The 14,997-nt window shown below is 42.0% G+C and overlaps 1 protein-coding gene across 1 annotated transcript; it reads right to left on the bottom strand.

The window, feature by feature from the left end:
• Positions 1–509: 509 nt before the first annotated feature.
• Positions 510–14,941, bottom strand: LOC113162143 (rho GDP-dissociation inhibitor 1-like). The gene is made up of 6 exons (XM_026360166.1): positions 14,839–14,941; positions 8,850–9,038; positions 6,555–6,638; positions 1,851–1,927; positions 1,266–1,329; positions 510–786 (listed from the first exon to the last, which is right to left on the bottom strand). The coding sequence occupies exons 2-6, from the start codon at positions 9,034–9,036 to the stop codon at positions 587–589; spliced, it is 612 nt and encodes a 203-aa protein (XP_026215951.1). The 5' UTR covers positions 9,037–9,038; positions 14,839–14,941; the 3' UTR covers positions 510–586.
• Between the last annotated feature and the right edge of the window lie 56 nt (positions 14,942–14,997).

Genomic DNA, 14,997 nt, shown 5'->3' with positions numbered 1-14,997 from the left:
GATACAATTATATAAAAAAGGCAAACAAAAGTTGATTGTACAGTTGCTTTTCCACATGTACTTCATACTGAGAGAGGAAGACACCATTCTGTAGAGGTGGGAGGCGGGTTAATCTCTTCAAGCAGGAAAAAAACAAACCAAAAAAAAAAAAAAAAAAAAAAAAAACACGGACGTGAGAAAAGAAGAGCGCTGAGGGTGGGGGAGTAAGGTGCTACAAGACACAGCTCAGTGAGGGGAGTAGAGTGAGGGAGGATGGCAGGTTGGTAGGTTGGTGGCCAGTTGGCTCGTGTGTAACCAATGAGGTGTTAGGCAGATGGGGAGTGATGGACGGACTGATGGACAGGCAGGCGGTGGGTGGGTGGGTCGCATCGTTGCTGTTGCTGCTACTGCTGCTGCTACAGAGGTGGGGGGGGGGGGGTGTTAACACAGCGAGGCGGGAACTAAGGCATGACAGCATGAAATGCACGACCAAGTATAAACAAAGGCAGAAATGGTGTGGACATGGGGCGGGGATGAGGGGAGTGGCTGAGGAACCCACCCCCCCTCCCAAAAAACATAAAATAAAAAACACACACAAAGGCCTCTTTTAGTCTTTCCAGTCTTTCTTGATGTTGAGGTTCCACTCCCAGGACAGGTGGTCGTGCTTGTCGTCGTCGGTAAACTTGGACTTGATGACGTAGTTGCCGCGGGCCATCACACCTTTAGGAGCCTCCTCCATCGTGGTCAGGAACTCGTATTCAGTGGGTCGAGGCCCGTAGCTGCCCACCATGTAGTCCGTTTTATCAACTGTCAACAAATGACAAAGGACGTTAAGAAGCGGCATGTGTGCACATCACAGATCAGTTAAATGGAACGACTCGTTTGCAGTAGTTTTCAGTAGGGTGTGTGTGTGTGAGGGGGAGTTATTAACATAGTCAATAATTGGAATTTACATAAACATTTTAGAAACCATGCAGTATTCCTTCTTCATATTTTTGAAAATATGAAATCTCATGAAATGATTCATGAGATGCCATTTCCTCTGCCACTGGTGTACATTGTTTCCTTATACTGTACCTATAAAACTTTAATGTACCATTGAAACCATACAGCTACTTTTTGCAGTCAGAAATCACAGCAGAGCGATTATATGACAACTTATTGTTAATATTTAGTGAAAAGCTGAAAGTCTGAAAAAGAGCTCCATTGCAGATATATCAGTAAAGAGAAACAGCTGTCTGGTTAGTTGTTAAATACAAACAGGTCAGGAGATGCTGTTAACTCACTCTTCATTCCTTTCCTGTATGTTTGCTGAACGTACTTCAGACCTGAAACAATCTCCTTGTTCACCTGAGGACAAACAAACATCATTCAAGACATCTGTCAAAACAACTTGGTACATATTTGAGTAAAAACTCAGAATTGAATCTTGAATTGTCCATACTGTAAATTTAAATTGAGATGGGAAGAAAATGTAAATGACTTGAATATCGTTGGCTTCTCGGATGCAGCGGTCACAAAATACCTTAAACGCTTTGTGCGAGCAGAGACTGAATAAATTCAAAAATCAATACGTGACTGAATATTTCCGGGGATTTATTTTAACACTGTACAATCACAGTGCGATGTTGTGTAAATACTGTCACACTGTTGATTTCAATGTGTGCAGACTTGTAGTTTGAATGTAGTATGTACTGTAATGACAGTATTGTAGCACCAGTTGTATCCAACAACATTAACTAGTATTTTTACTAATGAGAAGTCTGTGCTGCTGCTGTTTTTGAAAGCGACGATCACATTTTCATAATGACAGCAGTAAAGTAGAACACACTGAATATAGCTGCTCTAACCTTAGCTAGAGCAGCTCTCACCTTAAAGCTGATCTTTATCTTGTATTCAACCGCCTCCTTCAGTACAAAGCACTGCTTCTTAAAGGCCTCCAGGTCTCCTGTTAGAAACCGAAAGGGAAACATGCACAGCCATCAGTATTTCCTTCCATCACAGTCGCAGTGATGCTTTCATCTGTGGAACCCATGAAAATGTTAAGCGATACCAAGTCAATATTTAGTATTTGTACAGCAGCATAAATATAACAGGTGTTTCAAACTACTGTGACTACTATACATAGTCCGGTTCAAAAGTAACGGAACAAAGATAAGCCCGTGTAATAACACTACCTCCACCATGTATGACAGATGATGCTGTTTTCAGAGCTGTTCTTTTGCAACTCTGTACTTTTCTCTTCTTCATCATTCGGGTACAAGTTGATCTTGGTTTCATCAGTCCAAAGAATTTTATTCCACACCTGGTCAGGCTTTTGTAAGGGTTTTCTGGCAAAGTCTAGTCTGACCTTTCTGTTCCTGAGCATTACCAGTGTTTTGTGCCTTGTTATGAATCCTTTGTTATTACATTCATCAAGTGTCTCACCTGTACACTTTGACTATGACAGGCCTACCTCCTTAAGTGTTCTTGACTTCACTAGAGGTTGTGAAAGGGTTCTTCTTTTTCACCATAGACAGAACTCTGCTGTCAACTTCAATTGTCTTTTGTGGTCTTCCAGGACATTTACCAGGACTTGCTTATGTTGATAAGCTCCCAGTTAATTCCTTCTTTTTAAGTTGTTGTTGTTGTATTTGTCACTTTAAATGTATTTTCTGCCTCTCTAATGTGTTTTTTCAGTCTAATGATGGTCTTCTTCACTTGCATAGACACCTCTTTGGACGTCATGAGATTCAGTGAACAGCTATCAAATGAAAACCACCTCCAGGCCTTTTGGCTGCTTGGTTGAATAGTTATGTAACAGGGCTACACCTGGCCAAGCAATGGCTTGTCAGCCATTTATTCCATTATTTATGAGCCTCCAGAAATGAGGGTGTGTATATAAAAATACCTGTAATTCATGAATGGTTGATGCTGCACTTTTGTGAAACCCCATGAATCACAGCTGATAGTCAAATTAAATGTAGTGTTGTACAGAAGACACATTTCAAAAAGCTCATCTCTGTTCTATTACTTATGAACCTGACTCTTTTATCAACATTTGCTTCACTTTGGAACCATTAAGAGAAAACAAGAAGGAGGGAACTCTCTGAGCCGAGTGAATTTTGATCTAATCTTAAATCAACAACATGAGACACATCACTGATGGATATTATTGTGAGTAAGAGACGCTGACTGTATGTTCAGCAAATCAGCAAATAGTTTAAGAACCGCACACGTCTAATGTCCTCTGCATTTAACACACCCTCCTATGGTGAGCAGTGGGCAGCCACATATACGCCCGTGGAGCTAGCGTTAAGGTTCAAGGACACACGTGACGGAGATGGGGTTTGACCAGGACCATGATGCCTCCCAGGCTGATGCTCTACAAATTGAGCCACCAGGCCACCACAACAGTACGGTTGTTACATTAAAGTCCATTTCTATCTTTCATATACAGTATCCCTCGAAAACACCATGAAAGTGGTACACATGTGGCTTGTAGGGTCACTGCAGATCAGATTTTTGTCCTTGTGCACTATGACTTTACTTAACAGTTGGGAGCAACAAAGCGTCTTTAAATCAGCTGCAGCTGCCTCTGTTGGTGAGCAGGCCAGTGACTAACGTTCTACAAATTTACAGCACCCGCACGTACTTCGTGTCCATCCAAACTCTCCCACACACCAGTTTGAAAACTTCTATGCAAAAACAGTTAATCATTTAGTGATTGTCAGGAGATGCCTAGAGGCCTTACACTACTTAGTATTTTCACTAACAAAACCTGCATACTATAAGCATGATAGCAATGCATTTAGATCCCACAGGCTTCTAAAAATATCTGTGTCCCAGGGGTGTTGAAAACCATGTTCAGAATCACTGCTCTATAGTTCCCAGACCTCTAACAAACAAAACAAACTGCTGATCTGAGCATTCGTTTTTGTTAAGCTGAGTTCTCCTCTTCCTGGGGCTCCTTCTCCTCAACCGATGCTCAAGTTTCACAATATTCAAACATCAGATACAAACATGGACAAAATTGTTGGTACCCTTCCGTTAAAGAAAGAAAACCCACAAAAGTCACTGAGGTAACTTGAAACTGACAAAAGTAATAAAAATGTACTACAAATTAACTCATGAAAATCAGACATTGCTTTTGAGATGTGGTTCAACAGAAGTTTATTTCACAACAAACTAATGAAACTGGCCGGGACAAAAATGATGGTGCCCCTAGAAAAAAAAAAATGATTTGAACACATTGACATGTTAAACTAAAGTGTGTCCTGTAATTAGCATCACAGGGGAAATGTAAGGTCAACGTAAATCGCAGTCAGATCACACCATTAGTCACTGTTTAAGCCATAATAGAAGACGACCGAGGAGGACTCCACTGATGAAAATCAAATCGTAAAAAAAAAAAAAGAAAAAAGAAAGAAAACACATACTGACAAACCACAAAGGTTCTGGGAGAATGTCCTTTGGACAGATGAGACAAAACTGGAACCTTTTGGCAAGTAACATCAGCTCTATGTTTACAGGAGTTTCATTAGTTTGTTTTTTAAAAAACTTCTGTTGAACCACAACTCAAAAGCGATGTCCGACATCCATGACTTAATTTGTAGTACATTTTTATTTATTATTACTTTTGTCAGTTTCAGTTTTATGCAGTGACCTTTGTGGGTTTTCCTTCTTTACCGGAAGGTAAAGACAGTACCAACAATTTTGTCCACGTGTGTAGGTCTGAAATACAAAAGTTGCACTGATTTTTACTGGAACTGATCTAAGTCACTAAGTTTGTATAATTCTTTCCTAGCAGCCTTTTACTGTAACCTCTGAAACAACATAAAGATGCATTTCACACTTAAAAGGGACGAAATATCTGTTTTTAAGCATTTTCAGAGTTTTTGGGGGGATGTTGGCTACACAGACACAAACACACACACACACACACACACACACACACACACACACAGACACACACACACACACACACACACACACACACACACAGACACACACACACACACACAGACACACACACACACACACAGACACACACACACAGACACACACATACACACACACACACAGACACACAGACACACACACACACACACACACAGACACACACACACACACACAGACACACACACAGACACAAACATACACACACACACACAGACAGACACAGACACAAACACACACACACACACACTCAGCATTATGAAAACTATGTAAATTTGGGTGGACAACAATTCGCTGATTAATGAATTTAACAGTCTCAAATCAACTTGTTTTTCATTTTAAAAATGGCATTAATTATTAAATTGATTAAATTTATTTAGCAAAAATGCTAAATCATCTCTGATTTTAGCAAACGTGCCACTTTCTATTGTTGTATATGATAAAGTGAATATAATAATAATTTGCACTGATGTCTACAATACTGAAGACACAATAAAATGAAAAAAATAAGTAGCTTTGCATAAATTATATAGAAAACTACTGAAAACTATCAACTACTACACAGAGTGATCTAGGGCAAAACGCCACATCTGCACTTAGAATTGTTTAGTGGCATAAATACTGGAACTGTACATTCAAAGCCCACAAATATTTAGATACTGTGGCACTACTTTCTTTTCGACTGCAGGACCTACATTCTGTGACCTAAGTTGCAGCCTGTGCAGTAGACCCTGCTCCTCAGGGCCTATTTTCTGATTCTGACTTCAGAAAGTCTCAACTTTTCAAAGTTGACAGCGCTTTAAAAAACTGCCACGACTTGTGTTCTACATTTATTGAGACTACAAATAGCCACTCCTCACCAATCAGTATTAAAACTTTGGAGAATTTTTTTAATTTTACCAATGTTTACAGCTACTGTCTGCACCATGTACGAGCTGATTTCCTAACTTGCCTGGAAAGGAAAGCATAAGACTCTGCACAGTATCTCTCCTATCTACACCATACTCAGCACAGATTTACACCTTCACGCACTCACCTGTAAGCAGTGTTATGTTAGCAAAATTAGAAAGGTCCGAGCTACGTTAAGTAGAATTCGACCGAATGATATGGAAGTAAACATTTATGCATGAGAAGGAACAGCAAACACTTGATTCTGGCTACTGAAAAATGCCTTCTCAATCATTTCTGTGGTGCTTTGATAGAGCACCACAGGGGGCTCTATCAAAACAACTCATGGAGTGAAAATGTTACATCTGGTTTAACTTTTTCTGCAACTGGATGTGCAACAATAAGTGGCCAATCATGTGAACACAAAAGCACAAATTCCTCAAGGGAAGAAATAATGATTGGGCTCTAATAGCTCTATTAATATTATTATTATTATTATTATTATTCATAATAATAACAACCACGGATGATTGTGTAAAATTACTTTTTGAGTGATTATACTTATAACCATGATACTTTCGGTCACTATAATCCGGATTTACATTTTCATACCGTTTAATCTCTTGTCACAACGATCTCCAGGCTGCCACAATGCAGTCTTGTCCAATTTTTTTCCTCCATTCTTTTTAAACAGAGGCAAATATTCAAGTAAACAAGTAAATCTGTTAACAGCCTCAAGAGAGACTTACCTTGCAGGTCCAGGACGAGAGGGGCTGGGGCACTTTCACAGATCAGCGACATCTTGGTCACCTGAACATTGGGAGCCTTAGGATCTGAGACAGGAGGAAACAGTTGCTTCAATGTACAGAACAAATACACAGGGGTTTTCACAACATGTAGATTTGTCTAGGATGCTAATGTTTGTTTACATTACTTATTTTAAAGTTATTTTATGGAAACTCCCTTTACCTAGACTGATGGTAACATTAGGATGACACGAAAATGTTTGCGTGTACATGCGTTTATAACTTACAGGTATTTGCTGTGACATTAGTTATGTGGACCCATGCAGAAAATTTTGACCGGATTCCAAACATTTAAAAAACTCCTGCACATGTCAAGTTTCATAACTAGCAGCTGTCCCAGTGCGAGGGCTCGGGGGAGCTGAAATCAGGACGACTCTGCTGTAGTTAGGACAGTCTCTGCATTAATTAGACTTCAGTTGGCTCTCGGTCTCGATGCAGCAACCTTTTCTCTTCACTGATTTACGGCTGCGTCATTATCAGGGGCTGAGATACTAGAAAATACTAGGTCAGAGGTTGAACAGAATGCATAAACACAGCTGTCTGACCAGTTTTAGCTCCGATTTTCCTAACATGATGTGAAATGACCAATATTTTGCCTTTACTGATTTGCATAGTATTAATTCAACTTGTCTGTTTTCCAACACAAATGAAGCTCCTATCATCCAATACAAATGCTGTGACATCAACAAGTTTTAAGGTGTTAAAAGGTATTCACTACTCGATTCTGGAACATCCCAGAGGTAAGATAACCAACAGTGGCAATATCGTGGCTGAAAAACAAAGGCCCTACATTACAATGCGAGAAGGCAGATTTTATTCTAGTAGCGTTACAGTCAACACACAACACATTCAGAAAGTATTCAGACTCTCCTGATTCTGCTCTAGGTTTCTTCCTCTAAAGGAACGTTTTCCTGTCCACTGTTACCTAGTGCTGCCCAAGTGGGGTTGTTGGCTTTCCTATACAATTCTGTATACAGTTATATTTTGTAAGGTTTTAAACCTTAAACTGTATAGTGCCTTGAGATGATGTGATTTGGTGCTTCAGTTCCAGGGGATATAAGTGCAAGTTTTTATTTTTTTTTTTAATAAAAAGGTTTTAACTGCAGAGAACGGGTGCAGAAGTGGGCATATCGTTCCACCACTGTGGAACCACTGAGCCGAACAGTTTTGCCTGGCATCTTTTGAGGTGAGATGATAGAACCACAAAATGTTTGCTTGCAGAGCTTAGTGGGCGGGAGGGATTGCAGACCTGGATGAGGGAGTTCAGGTAGGCCGGTGCAGTTTAGTTGGCAGGGGTCAGGGTTTTGAACCTTATGCGGGCAGCTACAGGAAGCGAGGGTAGGGTAACTGATGACTCTAAATTGCCCATGAGTGTGTATGGTTGTCTATATCTATATCTTAAGTCCTGTAATGTACTGACGACCTGTCCGTGTTGTACCCTGCCTCTCTTCTAAAGACAGCTGGGATAGGCTTCAGCACTCCCTAGACCCGTGATGACCCTGGATGACAAGTAAGAAGATACTAACTTTTTTTTTTTAAATGTTCATCTTGTCCTAGGAATGTCCTAGGTAGACTTGTTTTAACTGCATTAAATTATCATTTTCAATCTATCATTTAAAAACTCAACAATTTAAATCCCCAATTTTCTGAAGTCAGTGAAACTAATCCTAATCCTGTGGCTCAGGAGGTAGCACAGTTGTCTACCAATCGTGGGATGGGTGGTTCGACTCCTGGCTCCTACTGTAATATGTCAACGTGTCTTTGGGAAAGATACTGAACCCCAAGTTGCCTCCAGTGAGTGAGGTCAGCTGACCAGCAACTCTGCCATTGTAGTGTCTACAAATGGGTTAATGAGAAGCTGTGTAAAGGAGCTTTGATTGCCAATTAGGTAGAAAAGCGCTATATAAGTGCAGATCATTTACCATTTCAACCAACCAGCTGCAGTGCAGCTGCATTAAATAATGCGATCTAAGCAGGATTTCTGTTGACACCAAAGACATTTACAGGTGCCAGAGCAGGGCCTCACGCAGTAGAGATGGTATATCAGCTACAAATATCACAACTAACTGCCTCACTCTAAACCTTTACCTAACCAAAAACTTAAACCTAGTGTTAACCCCAGAGTTGCTCTTTAAACACCCTTCTCATTGTGACGTCCTCGCTTTTTCAAAATGTCCTCAGTCCAATGGTTAAAAATTAATATTGTGATGATAGCCACACACACACAAACAGCATTACCAATTTCAGTGACCCCAGAGCCAAGCAGGGCTTCTTTATATTTGCGTAGACTCTCATCATCCTTATCTAGCTCCTGGATCTCCTTCACTGTCTTCTGGGCAGGGGGCTTATAATTCACCGACTCTGGCTCCTCATTTTCGGCGGCAATGGCTGCTAGCTGCTCCGGAGTCACCTCATCCTCAGCCATGTCTGGAGAGAGAGAGAGTGTGGACAGAGAAGTAAGATGAGTATATGGTGGCACAAGGGGACATAAAGAAAGCAGATGCAGCTGAGAAAAGGAAAATGCTGAAAAAACATGCGTTGCCAAATGCACATGTAGAAAATTCTCCATGTAATCCTAATGGACTCTTGCCTGCTGGGGGAAAGGTTGTAAATTACTGGACAAACACATGACCACAACAATCATACAAGAGAGGAGTGCTGATGGAAAGTGTTTTTCTTTACGCTGGTTGTTCTAGCTCTGCTGTGTGATATCATCTGAACACACTTCTCTGAAATGACATAATCACCACTCGGAGAGTCATGAATGAGACGTCATGCACCACATAATACATATCCTATCCCCAGAGGGGAGAGTAAAGACCTACACAGACCCCAACAGTATTTATGCCACAGTAAAAAGAAAAATAACCTTGACAGAAAAAGGTTTCATGTTCATGTTCATCATTAACTAGCACAGATGCACCTGCCCCTTCCATACAACAAGCTTATAACACACTGAAACTAATAAATAACTAAACTAATGTAATGAAATCCTCTTAGCTTTAGCTATATGTCTGCACGATCTAAGCAAAGATCTCAGGTTGGAAAATATATTATTTACTTTCATGCATATAAAATGCTGGATATGAAAGTCATTTAATCCATGCCTGGAAATGAAGACTCAACAGAGAAATGATATGCTTATTCAACAAATTCTGATGCAGTAGTGGTTTAATTTTGACAGCAAGTAACCTTGTTTGTTCATTCTGAATTTCCGTATGGTGGGGGTCATCCCTCGCTAAGGAGGTTAGTGTTGGAAAAAATTCAGCTGGTGAAAAACGAGTAACAAAAGCAGGAAGAGCCCTGTTTGTGCAAAAGGCCTTGAAATTCACATTAAGGCGATCCCACCCACAGCAGTGAACAGACGCACCAGTCCCCGAGTCCCTGGTGCAGAATCAAGCAACACAAAGTAGACATCTGTATCAGTGATTTGTTACATTTTCCCGTATAATATTAAGTGCTAGTAGTTGTATCTTTAATTGTAGAGACAAAGTGGAGACATTTTAATACTTTCGATAATTACAGCAACATTTTGAGCTCTTCTACTCAAGTACCCCCAACGGTAATTCTGTGTACAACACGAATTTGCAGTAACATGGAAAAACAGCTGTGTGAATTAAGCATGTAAACTCTCTTTAGGCATTTGCATTTGTCTATTCTTTTGCTGTAGTCCCAAATCTGAAGCTTTTCACTTGCCTGAACAAATGCCACTGTACACCTGCACAGAGAAGACACACTGACAGTCATCTGATAGTCACCTGAAGCTGAAACCATGAATCAATGAATCAAAAATAAATCTGCAACTATTTAGATAATAAATTCATCTTTTGTTGTTATTTTAAGGGTGACATTAATATTCATCTTGCTTCCGATGGCTCTAGTTTAAAGAGGACATGAATGAATGGCATTGGACTTGTCATTGTCTTGCCTACATTAAAATATCTTTCTTAAGCTGAAAATCTCCCGGTGACGTCATCTGGAGAAGTTGTGGAGGTTAAATCTCTGGTCAGCCTCTGTGCTGAGGAATCAATGACATCATGTGAACTGAAAAACCCCCCAGTTGACATTACCTGGATGAGTTTATCTCTAGAACAAGATATTTTATAATAGGGAAAATTAATATTATTCATGTGCATCTATTGCCATTAGAACCACAAGAAGCTATTTGAAAAAATGATGAAATGGAATTTTTTTTTAAAGATTAGATTGAGATATTAGAAAAATCTAAAGTTAGTATCTTAGTAACGTATTAACCGTTGGGTTTTGGAAAGTTGGTCTAACAAAAGAAGATATTTTATATACTACAATTCGGCTATATCTAAACATAACTTCAGTCTTATTTTAGCTTCACCTCCAACAAACAGTTCTCCACCAGCAAGAATGCTTTAATACCTCTTAGACATCCGTTTATATTACATAACAGCAGCAACAACTGAGGGATTTAAATACTCTTAGCAGCCAACCTCAACCACACTGCTAAGTAAATTATGGAGGTGGCTGAGAGAGGTTCAGGATGTGATAGTCGAGCTGCACAACTAATAGAATATGTCAAATAAAATCTGACATATACAATTAGATAGAGATTTCAAAATTGCAATGTAAAAGCAAAACCAGCTACTGAGTATTTTCCAGCAATTTTGGTTCACCATGGCAAATATTCAACAGCCAAATTGGTGTCAACATCCATAAAGATTGCTGTTAATATCACTGCACATTATCCTTCTAGCATATCTGTACATAGAGTGAAGGAGCACCTAAGGTTAGGTCTGTAAGTCAGCCAAAAATCTGAAGCACATAATAAAAATCAATAACCCTGAGAAGCAAGTGTCAAATATATTAATGCTTATATTTGGAAATAAGAGGCCATGGAGGAGGACTATCGGTCTGCCTCAAGGAAATTCTGGCAAACCGTCCGGCGCCTCAGAAGGGGAAAGCAGTTTCCTGCCAACACTGTTTACAGTGGAGGTGGGGAGTTGCTGACTTCGACTGGGGACGTTGTAGGACGGTGGAAGGAATACTTTGAGGATCTCCTCAACCCCGTCGTCACGCCTTCTGTTGAGGAAGCAGAGGCTGGGGACTCTGAGGTTGATTCATCCATTTCCCTGGTCGAAGTCACCGAGGTAGTCAGTAAGCTCCTCGGTGGCAAGGCACCAGGGGTGGATGAAATTCGCCCCGAGTACCTTAAGTCTCTGGATGTTGTAGGGCTGTCTTGGTTGACACGCCTTTGCAGCATCGCGTGGAGATCGGGGACAGTACCTCTGGACTGGCAGACCGGGGTGGTGGTTCCTCTTTTTAAAAAGGGGGACCGGAGGGTGTGTTCCAACTATAGGGGGATCACACTCCTCAGCCTCCCTGGGAAAGTCTATTCCAGAGTGCTGGAGAGGAGAGTTAGGCCGCTAGTCGAACCTCGGATCCAGGAGGAACAATGCGGTTTTCGTCCTGGCCGTGGAACACTGGACCAGCTCCATACTCTTGCTAGGGTGCTCGAGGGTTCATGGGAGTTCGCCCATCCAGTCTACATGTGTTTTGTAGACTTGGAGAAGGCGTTTGACCGTGTCCCTCGTGGCATCCTGTGGGGGGTACTCCGGGAATACGGGATTCGGGACCCTTTGTTAAGGGCCATTCGGTCCTTGTATGACCGGAGTAGGAGCTTGGTTCGCATTGCCGGTAGTAAGTCAGACTTGTTCCCGGTGCATGTTGGACTCCGACAGGGCTGCCCTTTGTCACCGATCCTGTTCATTACTTTTATGGACAGGATTTCTAGGCGCAGCCAGGGGTCGGAGGGAATCCGGTTTGGGAATCACAGGATTTCATCTCTGCTTTTTGCAGATGATGTTGTCCTGTTGGCTTCATCAGACCGGGACCTCCAGCAGGCACTGGGGCGGTTTGCAGCCGAGTGTGAAGGGGCTGGGATGAGAATCAGCACCTCCAAGTCCGAGGCCATGGTTCTCAACCGGAAAAAGGTGGCTTGCACCCTCCAGGTGGGGGGGAGATCCTCCCTCAAGTGGAGGAGTTTAAATATCTTGGGGTCTTGTTCACGAGTGAGGGAAATAGGGAGCGTGAGATTGACAGACGGATTGGTGCATCGGCAGCAGTAATGCGGTCGGTGTACCGGTCCGTCGTGGTGAAAAAGGAGCTGAGCCGAAAGGCAAAGCTCTCGATTTACCGGTCAGTCTACGTCCCTACCCTCACCTATGGTCATGAGCTTTGGGTCATGACCGAAAGGACAAGGTCGCGGATACAAGCGGCCGAAATGAGTTTCCTCCGCAGAGTGGCTGGGCGCACCCTTAGAGATAGGGTGAGGAGCTCAGTCACCCGGGAGGAGCTCGGAGTAGAGCCACTGCTCCTCTGCATCGAGAGGGGCCAGTTGAGGTGGCTTGGGCATCTGTTTCGGATGCCCCCGGGACGCCTCGTAGGGGAGGTTTTTCGGTCCTGTCCCACCGGGAGGAGGCCCCGGGGAAGACCCAGGACACGTTGGAGGGACTATGTCTCTCGGCTGGCCTGGGAACGCCTCGGTGTCCCCCCGGAAGAGCTGGAGGAGGTGTCTAGGGAGAGGGAAGTCTGGGCATCTCTGCTTAAGCTGCTCCCCCCGCGACCCGGCCCCGGATAAGCGGAAGAAAATGGATGGATGGATTATTTTTGGAAATAGGAATGTAAAGCATGCTTCTTTGTTAACAAATATTTAACAATTTGTTAGAAGTAAGTTCTAAGAACATGATTTCAAATATTATTCGATGTTTATTAGAATCACTGTGTAGATGCAGTAGAGTAAGGGTCGCATAACAGCACACAGCAGCAATGTAACCACACTTCATTTATTTCATATTGCTTTGATGTCATAAAGTCTCTCTATTGTTTTGCATAATTAAAATGGATTTATTCACAAGAGCCAAATTTTAGATCAAGGCTGTTTGCAATGACAGGAGAATTGTGATGTGGGGGGCCGTCCAACTGAATGCTTTATGTAACTGCTGGCATTAAACCTGCTGTCACTTTGATGAAAAATCAGGAGGTTCCTCTACCGTGGAGCGACTTCCTGTGCATAGCTGCAGTAGCAGAACACTGGTTGTAATGAAAGATGATGAATGGTTGCGTTTTCCTTCATACAGTTTCACAGTGAATCCCTAAAGGAAGTATGATTTCTGGATCACCCTGTTCTAATTTATCGTGTGCTTTGTTTCCATAGTTCAAAACGCTTCATAAAGGACAGCGCTTAAGACGGAGTTGACAAAAAAACTCATCCTCAAGTGGGGTCATGCAAACCATCAACATAAAGACATTTCAGGATCTCACTGGAATCCAATATGACAGGCTACACCCTACCCAGCTGGAGGGGAGGAGGCAGCCTTCAACAGACAAACTGCCCACTGAACAAGACAAAAAAACTACAAACTTCACATTTTCATCGACAGAGGAAGTTTACATCCTTTACAAGTTTACATCTTCTGTCTGCCTGGGCTTCTTCTGTGTAAATCTATTTTTGTATTAAACACTAACAAATTGCAGAGGAACACCTGTCCAGTCTCAACATCTGCCAGGCTGATACAAAGAAAGGCCATCTACCGTGTGCAGAATTAGATGGAAAGCTGAAAACAAAAGACAGTGATATATAGCGAAATATCTTTGCCCATTGTAATAAATTGGGCATACCAATATAAAAAATTACTTCATTGGAAATCATTACAATTCAACAAACAATTTCCTTTAAAGAAATATATCACACGATGATGCCCATTTTGTAATACACAGTTATATAAAGTGTCATGTGAAGACCGCTGCCAAAAGGCTAACCAAAGCTAACAGAGCAACATTAACTTACATATAGCATGGTTGTGTGGTAGCTAGCCGACACTATCACTGGCATCTTTTCACGGAACCGGCGAATATGATGCTTTGAACAGTCTGCCAGGGTATCGATAGCGCACTGTTGGCAGCAAAACTGAGCAAGTCTGACTGAAAAAAATGGTTTTGGACAGAACAAAAGGGTTGAACTTTCCTTGGCGCCGACCCTCTCTTACAGGGTGGGACTGAAGACACAGACAAGTGGCTAGCTGGGAACAATTCAGCCAAACTAACGATAACCATAGCCTGCGGCTAACGTTAGCCAGACAAGTTATCATCTCTTCATGCAGCACAGGACTGAAATAAAAACGGGCTTGGCGGCCTGCGTCACTCGGGATACCATTGCAGACAGTGTTATTGACTGCTCAGGAAACACAACACGTACCTTTATATTTTATGCAGCAGGGATTTCTGGTGCCTTTGCGGTAAGTGCGTTTGTTGCTCTGCGCTACTGTGCAAGTATGGCGAACAAGGGAACGACCCCGCCCCGTGCGCCACCCGCGTAACGTTTCCGGGAACAGGTACGCGCACGCTCGTGACGTAC

Source organism: Anabas testudineus, chromosome 1, assembly GCF_900324465.2.
Source record: "Anabas testudineus chromosome 1, fAnaTes1.2, whole genome shotgun sequence".
Taxonomy (NCBI): domain Eukaryota; kingdom Metazoa; phylum Chordata; class Actinopteri; order Anabantiformes; family Anabantidae; genus Anabas; species Anabas testudineus.
This window is presented reverse-complemented; position numbering and strand designations above follow the sequence as displayed.

Bases quoted from the DNA above. Each gene is read 5' to 3' on its own strand.
- LOC113162143 (XM_026360166.1), bottom strand. From the start codon at position 9,036: ATGGCTGAGGATGAGGTGACTCCGGAGCAGCTAGCAGCCATTGCCGCC. The intron at 6,639-8,849 runs GTAATGCTGTTT...CTCCTGTCTCAG, and splicing joins CTCTGGGGTCACTGAAATTG to ATCCTAAGGCTCCCAATGTT. The intron at 1,928-6,554 runs GTAAGTCTCTCT...GGTTTCTAACAG, and splicing joins TCTCGTCCTGGACCTGCAAG to GAGACCTGGAGGCCTTTAAG.